The sequence below is a fragment of the Exophiala aquamarina genome, assembly GCF_000709125.1.
Source record: "Exophiala aquamarina CBS 119918 chromosome Unknown aczIA-supercont1.76, whole genome shotgun sequence".
Classification (NCBI taxonomy): Eukaryota; Fungi; Ascomycota; class Eurotiomycetes; order Chaetothyriales; family Herpotrichiellaceae; genus Exophiala; species Exophiala aquamarina.
The window spans coordinates 1-9,082 of record NW_013550512.1 but is presented as its reverse complement, the minus strand read 5'-3'; the positions used below and the strand labels follow the sequence as shown (position 1 = coordinate 9,082).

The following is a 9,082-nucleotide window of genomic DNA, read 5'->3' as shown; positions in this document are numbered from 1 at the left end:
TCACCGCAGCCGCAGGCATGGCTAATGTGGGTGTCCCTGTCACCGCCGCCACGGCACCACTGGAGACCTTTATGCTCGTGCTATGGACACTCCCTAGCTCTTCCAATAGGCGTTGCTAAACCCATTCTCACCACTGCTTTCGACGAAAATCCCGTGCTATTGATTGACAGTCCTTGAGCTCACGGGCCAACAGCGCGATTCTTTGATAGATCGAGTACTGAGACAGTGGCCATCCCAAGATCCCAAGCGAAGTCGCTCACAACCCCCGGGCTCGGTCACGAGCCACGGAGAGGAGGTCGCCCTTTTCCGTTTCCCGAACCAGTTGGCCCTTCCGGAAGACTCAATGCGCCTCCACGCAATCAATCGCCGGCTTCATATCAAGAGACGCTGTCATTTGTGGAAAAGAAGGGTAGGGGATCCCGACCGGTCATATGCTGGAGAGCGTTTCCACTACTTGATTAAGTGGGGCAAGGTTGAAGGGTATGGCGATCGTGATTCGGACTGAGCTGAATGTTCTTGGTGTCTCTGAGCTGTCAAAAGTCACAGGCGAGGACGGCACAACGACACTAGTAGTGGAGGTGTCCTCACGCAGGCGTCCTGGTGCCTGACCACACGGCGCACGACGCGACCGGCACAGTCACGTATCCCTTGCCCCTGTTGCACAGTGCTCTCGCACTCTTGCGTACGACACGCGCTCCTCTCACAACTGAAGCGAGTGATGACCTCCTTTGTATACATATCGGAGGGGGGCTCTCACGGAAGACCCCGAGGTGGCTCCCACAGCCCACGACGGTTTCTGGGCGGGGATGTCGGTCGACCACTCGAAATCCTGTGACTCACCATCGTGGCTGAGCCAGACGGGGTATTCGAGAGTCCGGCGGGGTGCAGGGGGAGGAGAGGACGCCCGATGCATTCAACCGTTTCCATGAGCCAACGCTCGACCCTGTGGAACCGGGAAAGGTTCAATGGACGTAGAGCCCGGTGAAATGCCATAGATGCCAATGGTCAGGATCGTTTCGACCGATCGGTCGGAGTGGGACAGCAATGTCCTCGTCCTAACTTATGAGACCTGGGGTTTGTATGTCGTCGTGGTGTTAACGGTCCCACCGTTTGCACCATCATTCGATCTCTATTGAGGCTGTGTGTCCTTCGGTGACCCCCTCTAGGAGCCGGTCGCTTCCACTTCCTTTCCAGTTAGATGCGTCGGGTGGGTGAGAAGGAGAAGGGATGTTTTCACGTTCGTAAAGGGATGATGTGAAAAGCGGGTGCGCGGGACAGGAGAGGGTTCGACGGCATTATTTTTGTGGACCTTGGGGAATCAACGGTGGATGCACCTCGCCTGGAATCTCCTTGTGATGGTGTCGGACGGTGGCATTTCGTGAATCTTTACATCTTAGATCTCACACACTTTCAATGCGGTATGGGACCGAATTTTGATGAGATGAAAGAGAGAGCAAGAAGGACTTCTTGCCAAACGATCCCAGTCAACGGACTTATCAGGCTCTGAGGCAACGTGGCCCAGGAGGTGTTTGGTGGGGGTCGAACAGTGGCCCCATTGGCTGTCCAACTCTCGGCGGCGTCTATTGGAGCTCTCGGATTCGTGCCTTGTCATTGGCCAGAGTCTGCTCCGCCACCACCGAGCCGGGCGCCTGCTAGGCTGATTCATGATGGTCAGGTTAAAGGTCGTTCAAGTTCCTTCAACTTCTCCCACCTTCTATTGTCGACCTTTTAATTACAATACTGTACAAGTCTGTCGTCCAGCGCTTTCGTGGAGCCCAATCGCCCCTGCCGCAGTGTTCACACAATGTCCAGCCTACCTGAGCTAATTAACCAGTTGCAAAAGCTGGAGACAGGAAAGGATGAGCTGGACGCAGGAAATCATCCGCTCTTAAAGGTAGATATCTCATCTGGAAATCTTGCAATACCGATCCTATTACTTATCTCCTGGTAGGGTGTCGTTGGGCAGTTGCAGGAGATTCAAATTAAGTTGGAGGCGTTTCGGAAGCTCTGCAGAACGCAACAGGGAGATCTGAAGACGAAGGATCAAGCGCTAGAGACGAAGAATCAACTTCTGGAGAGAGCGGGTGAAGATCTGGAGAGCGCGAAACAAGCTGTGGAGAGAGCGGAGCAGCAGAGGGAGAGAGCAGAACAAGATATTGGTGGACTTCTAAAGACTATGGTGCGCAATCACACCCGGACCGTGGAGCTAATTCTCATTCGAAGACAGCAACGTGATCCTTTCGTACTGTTCCTCGCCGATGGAGATATCACCCAGGTAAGAACTAAGTCGATGAGACTAGGCGACCATGTCCGGTCTCACAACACTCAAACAGTTCTCCGATGATTATATCAAGAGAGGAACCGCCGGTGGCCACGATGCCGCTCGCGACTTGAGGAAAGCTGTTTATGATTACCTTGAGCCCAAGCCCGATTTTTTGCCCAACACCAAGATTATTATCCATATCTTTGCCAATGTCGCACGTATGATAAAGACGTACCAGGAGTCGAGGACGGTGACCGATCCCGCTATTCTCCCCCAGTTCCTGCAAGGTTTCAACCGAGAACACGCACTCTCATGTTTTATCGACGCCGGAGATGATAAGGAAGCTGCGGACAGTAAAGTCAAAGGTTCGTGATCTCGAGATGGTGGAGCATGACTGACCGACACCAGCGGAAATGTGTGTGTTTTTCAACAATACACACTGTACACACATCATGTTTGCCGGATCTGGCGACAACAGTTGCGCTGGGCTTCTGAGGCAGCATATAACCACGGATCGAGTCTACCCCAGAATTGTTCTGGTTGAGTACGTCGAGTCCGCCGACAAGTTCAAGAAGACAGAATTCAAGACTCTCTTTAAGGACACCAAAATAGACGCCAGAAGAGCGCCGTGTCGAAGTGAGGTGGTCAGCCGTCCTCAAAGATCACCACCTCCAAGTTACGCGTCGACCGTGAAGCAGATGCAACGGGGTAGTTTTCCCCAAGCTAAGACCAACTCTGCGGCTCCCGAACGTCCAAAGGGTGGGAAAATCTACCTGAATCAGCACGGACAGCGTGTCGACCAAGGGGTGAAACTTGATTGGGCATGGGTCGCTGATCTCAAACGCAGGAAACTTTGCAATCGACATTTCCTCACTCGATGCAATTATGTTTTTTGCTCGCACTCTCATGAGGGAAAGTTAACCACGGAACAAAAGGAATCCTTGCTATATATCGCTCGGTCATGGCCTTGTAGTCAAGGGTTGAATTGCGAGGACCCCGATTGTGTTGCCGGCCATCGGTGTAGGGCGGGACACAATTGTAAATGGCGAGTGTGCCGATTTACTGAGGAGATGCATAACGTGGACACCGTCATCGCCCGATCTGTACCCCGCTGGGTGAGCGGGAATAAACATGAAGGTTAACCTCGTCGACTATCTCCTTCGAGCCGCCGAACGAGGCTTCCCCATTCCCCTCCAACTCCTACCTTTTTTTGGCACATGTAATCGGTCGTCAGCGCTCCTCTCCATCCTCGATCACGGCGGCGGACGTCGAGCTGGAACCTCCACGCAAGAACTGGGTTCGAGGCTTCCGTGCGCGTCACCCGGAAATCGCAGCAAAGAAATTGAGGCCCATGGATTGGGCTAGGAACGACATCTATGAGAAGGTCGCTCACTGGTTCACCGTGATCGAGAGGGAGTGGTCTTGGTTTCGTGGATGTTCAGTTTGATCAGGATGATCTTCGGGAGCGGCGGGTCGTCGTGTCAGAGCTGACCCCGCCTGTCCAAACGGCTCGAGGTAAATTTAAGAACCTGTTGCCTTTCCTGACGGTCGACAAGCCCGTTGATCTGCATGTGAAACTTCATCTGGAGACGCCGGAAGATCGTGGTACGTGACTCTTTCCTCCTATGTGGGTCATGAGCAACGTAGCTAACGTGTAAATCTGGCATGTCGCGTACGGTTTTCCATTGAATATTAGTTTCACAAGGTCGGATACGCGGTCGCAGTCTAAGTCTTCGTCTTCGGTATTCACAACCCCGACGAAGCCGCGTATGCTTGGGTCTCTACCGCCGGTTGTTGACTCGTCGCCAGTAGCATCTTCCCCAAGGCTTAAGGATAAGGGTAAAGCTTCGAACTCGATGACGGAGGGTCGACTATCTCCATCCCGGCCTGTTAGTGATGAAGACGACGATGTGGCTGCCCTTGCCTTACACCGCACTGAGTCGCCTTTGTTGTCGCCTGCCTCGGGGGAATGTCCGGAGCCTCTGAACTCCCCTACGACCGATGCTGACATCACTCAGGATCGGTCTTCCTCGAGACCGAGGCGTAAGAGGGCTCGTCAGCAGGCGTCTAACGAGTAGGCGGCTCTGAAACTGCGACTTGTAAATCTCTTGACGTCGGTGTTTTATCAGCCTGTAGTAATTATATACTACTTGGTTATGCGCCGTCTTGAAATCTGCGTAATATGTACACTTTAGTCTTTAGCCTCGACTCTTTTGGAGAGCCGCCAGTAATATCTGGGTTATTTTGGCGCTATGGTTTTGCTTTTTGGGCGTGACGTGGGGTATAAACGAACCGGGCTGCTTAGGTCTTGGATATTCCACTTATGTCCCTACCACTCTAACTTGCTTGACTGTCTATGGTGTGTCCCTACGATGGCAGACTCGCCTCTTGCCGAGCGACAGTTATCTACTCTCGAAGTCACCCGGCGCCTTGCAACCCAGAATGTTGCATTGCGGGTGCCTGGCAGCTCAGCGCGACATGAATCAATAAGGCAGCATGTATGTCCCGACTGTGGGCGCGTCTTCAACCGCGCCGCCCATCTTCGAGCCCATGCGGCCATCCATAGTCGTCATTACGGGCGCGGCCGGCACAGGGAAGAGTTTTCTATGAAAGCAGCTTGAGCTATGGTTTGACGCTCAGCGCCTGCACTCCCTCAAGATGGTGCCCACGGGGCATCGCGGCTCTTAATATTAATGGCACTACGATTCACTCTGCATTACGCATTCGATCCAGGGAGTCTGGCTACGGATACGAGAGCCTCGCCCTATCAACCGGGGAGTCGAAATCTCAACTTCGCAAAGTTCGCGTCATCATTGATGAGGTATCTATGCTTGAAGCGGAGCTGCTCAACTTTATTGCGAAGCTATTTGCGCGTCTTCACCGACAGGTCACTCCGTTCGGCCCTGTTCATGTTATATTGCTTGGGGGCTTGATGCAGCTGCCGCCAGTTTCTGGCTCGCAGGTTTTCAGGGCTCATTGCTGGTCTACATTTGCGCCCTTATTCCTGCGCAGGTCCCAGAGGCAGGCCACCGATCCCCTATTCTACGACATCCTCAATGCCATCTGTATGAGCAACATGACGCCTGCAGTATTAAATTGTTGCGTGACCGGTCGCTCGCCTACCCACGTAAGGATGTTACATTGGAGACGATATTCTTGGTCGGTTTGCGCTCTGCCGCAGCGGCTCTTAATGCTGAGATGACGACAATGCTACGCGACGCCACACGTTCGACTTTTACATACGTGAGCGTAAACTTTGAGGGCGGACCATGATCCGCCATGGGAAATCGGAGCGTTCATTTAAGAGGCATACAACTCCACAAATATATTGGAGGGATGGAAGCCTGGCTGTAAGTTTCGTCAAATATGTCTCCTCAACCCATCGCTGCCTCCTTCTTGAGTCACGATAACCCCGGTCACTCTTCAGTAGGGCAACATGAGGGTGCCCGATATTCTGCTCTATTCCAGAAGGACGCTTACGACAACGTGTTGGTGGTTGGGCCGTACCACGCGTTTTGGATCCCCTCCTTAAACGCTCCTCATTTTCGGATCAGTCATGATGCAGGATTCGTTGCATAGACCCGAACAGGGGGTAAGCCGCCATAGTTGAGGATTGTTAGAATAGAGTCTAGGCCTGAAGACGTGTCTCGATTGATTTAAAGCTACAGTATTTATCAAGCAGGTCTATCCCCACTATTAAAACTACGGGACCATCGATCACCTTTTACCTGTCCTTTATCCGGTCATTGGCGCAAAGCTATTCATTCTGTAAGACCTTTCCCCAATCATGGGTCTATCTATCTTGAATGTTTCCAACCGCATTTGGCCATTGAGGTCTTGGTAAGAGCTGAGCGTCACTAGTCTCTAAACGGTACAACAGCTGTCTGGCTCCGACTATTGCGCTTTTCTAGAGCACGTGTCTCTCTTCGGAGTTTATTTGCAATCGTTCGCAAGCCTGTTTTTCGAACTGTTCATCCATTCTCCGAAGTCTGTCGATTTCTTGCTGCCTTATTGCTTCTCTTCCCTTTGTTGCTTGCTGTCGTGCTGCCGCCCGACGGTATTCTATTTCACCCTTCGTAGGAGCCCGTTCCTCGGTTCTAATGAATCACTCAAAGTGAGCGGGCTAGTCTGACCAAGAGGGTAGGATGCTTACAGGAGGGGCTGGTTCTCGTCGTTTTCCATGTTTTGGCGATTAAAGTTGGCGTGCAGGATAAACGAAGACACCGAACATCCACAGGGCTTTTTATAAATGTAGAACCTACGCCTTGCCAGTGCTGTACCAGAATTTCTTGGCTTGGCGCACCGTAGAGCTACCTTATCTTCCTGTCGGATTCGTATTTTCCCTTGCACAACCCTAGTACATTGGCTTGTTAAAATGAGCTGGCAGCAGCTGGCATCCCTGTCTCATCGGTGTCTCGGGCATCGTCGATGCAATACCCACGAAGACACGGAGGACACGTCAGTCTCAATGATCAGGCTACACTAGATTTATTTTCCAACCGTAGATCTATCACAATGACTCTTGTGGCGGAATCAGGTCACATATGCCCCGAGGAGACGACACTTCGGGATTGGAGGATATTGGACTCAACCTTCAGTGATTATGCAACAGGCCAGCTCCATCTCGATGTAGACTTTGCTTTTGGGTTTTCAAAGTTGAGAGAAAGTGTGATCTAGTCAGGAGGTAAGAACTACAGGGAGAAGGAGCTATTTAAGAGCTTACCTGTAGTGTAGATCGAGATTCTATCGTTAAGGCTCGATGTCTCCTCGGTCAATCTGTACTGTACGGCAGCACTGGTGATAGCCAGTTCCGGGGGCACGTCTGTAGGGGAAAAGCGGTGTGGTCGTGAGTCACGCGCTAACATCCGGACAGGCAAAACAGAGTTCCATCAACATCGCTTTCTGCAGGTGTGCCCTGTTGAGGTTGCCTTTTCACCTCTCAATGGTGGTGACGCCTTCCTGTGAGGCGGACATTTGTGGACCGTGGTGGCAAGCCATTCGTTTCTCTCCACGTCTGTAGCTAGTTAAAGTGGGGCGGCGCCAGTGCTGCACCTTGTAAAATGGAGATCATCGTGAACTACACACTGATCAAAGAAGATCGCTGGGAGAAAAGATGATTCGGGTTGCAAAGCACCACTCTGTTATGGCTCCTGCTGATTGTAGCTAAGTTGCTTTGCGCTAGTCAGTCTACGGAATCCGCTTCGCACCAGTCCCGAGCCATTATCGACTCCTACTGTGGTAAAGGGGGAGCAATCGAGCAAAAGGGAAATGGGCATGAGTGGAGGGAAGAAACGTTTGATGCCCGATCTCACTAAATACGTCCAAGTATCGTGAAATCCTTCAAAAATAGCATTTCAATCAAGCAGACGGATTCAATCAGCGCGTAGCTTCTTAAGTGGGGATCCGGAACTTTCTAAGGCGCAAGCACGAGAGGATGAAGTAAATCACCCTTATTTCCGTCCTGCCACAGTTCACTTCGATTTGGGCCAGCATTGCACTTCCCGGAATAACAGGTCCAATGTAATGCCCGCCAGTTGTCCACCCCACTGCATATGAGAGAGCGATTTAGGCGGTTCCCATGGGATCGGTGTTTTTACAGTAGCGGGAATTCGCCTAGGGCGATACTGGTCGCGACAATTACCAGTACGAAACCGATTGAACCCTCCCACCGACCTTCTAGTCACGTGCATCGCCTCCCAAGACCCTGCCACGTCGGGCGGCAGGGCTTCGTACTTCGTACCGTTTCAATCTGGGCCTTCACCCTGGCCAGCGTGTCCAGGTGTCATCTTTTGCGCGCATCCATGTGCTAGCTCTCACGCGCCAGCACATACAGCCAAATTCAGCGATGTTGCGGCTCGTCCACCTTCACCAACTGGGTCATCCCCAGATCGCTTGCTTCTGAACTGGATCGGAGCTCTTTCGCGCCTGGTCGTCCCTGCGTAATTTAATACCTAGCCCTATTGCCATCGGAAATTCGGTGTCTGCACTCCTCAACCTCTCTACACCATGCCCGACATGAATGATGCCGAAAGTCCCCACCCAGTCGACGTTGACGGTGCCCAGGCCAGCCCAGGCGGGGTGGTGGCAAGGAATGAACGAGCACTGACCGAAGACCAGGCTCTGGAAAGGGACGCCATGCTGACCCACAAGGCCGCATACAATCTCGGCCGGGAGTATCACGACCAGGGTAAACTGAGCGAAGCGGAGGAGCTGTACGACCGAGCGCTGGTTGGGTACGAGAAAGAACGCGGAGCGGATAATCTGGACACCCTCCGCGTCGTCTACGATCTCGGCTGGGTGTATCACGACCAGGGTAAACTGAGCGAAGCGGAGGAGCTGTACGACCGAGCGCGGGCTGGGTTCGAGACAAAATGGGGAGTGAACAACGTATTGACCTTCACCACCGTTAGAAGGCTCGGTGAGGTGTATTATACCCAAGACAAACTAGTCGAGGCGGGAAAGATGTTCGAACGAGCGCTGGTTGGGTACGAGAAAAAATTCGGAGCGGATGATCTGATGACCCTCGCTCTCGTATACGACCTCGGCCAGGTCTATTATGCCCGCGGCGAACTGGTGGAGGCGGGAAAGATGTTTGAACGAGCGCTGGTTGGGTACGAGAAAGAACCCGGAGCGGATGATCTGGTGACCCTCGGCGTCGCTTACAATCTCGGCCAGGTCTATTATTTCCGAGGTAAACTGGCCGAGGCGGGAAGGATGTTTGAACGAGCGCTGGTTGGGTACGAGAAAGAACGCGGAGCGGATGATCTAGAGGCCCTCGCTGTCGCACGCGATCTCGGCCAGGTGTACCACGACCAGGGT

General features: G+C 52.7%; 3 protein-coding genes across 3 annotated transcripts; all 3 read left to right on the top strand.

Annotated features, from left to right (window-relative positions):
• Nucleotides 1-2,333: 2,333 nt before the first annotated feature.
• A1O9_13128 (uncharacterized protein) lies at nucleotides 2,334-2,636 on the top strand (the record flags this gene model as incomplete). The annotated part of the gene is made up of 1 exon (XM_013397958.1): nucleotides 2,334-2,636. A coding segment is annotated over one exon (303 nt), but the record flags the coding sequence as incomplete, so codon positions are not given.
• A 79-nt stretch (nucleotides 2,637-2,715) lies between these two features.
• A1O9_13127 (uncharacterized protein) lies at nucleotides 2,716-3,710 on the top strand (the record flags this gene model as incomplete). The annotated part of the gene is made up of 2 exons (XM_013397957.1): nucleotides 2,716-3,090; nucleotides 3,498-3,710. The coding sequence occupies 2 exons, from the start codon at nucleotides 2,716-2,718 to the stop codon at nucleotides 3,708-3,710; spliced, it is 588 nt and encodes a 195-aa protein (XP_013253411.1).
• A 4,559-nt stretch (nucleotides 3,711-8,269) lies between these two features.
• A1O9_13126 (uncharacterized protein) lies at nucleotides 8,270-9,080 on the top strand (the record flags this gene model as incomplete). The annotated part of the gene is made up of 1 exon (XM_013397956.1): nucleotides 8,270-9,080. A coding segment is annotated over one exon (810 nt), but the record flags the coding sequence as incomplete, so codon positions are not given.
• Nucleotides 9,081-9,082: the final 2 nt, after the last annotated feature.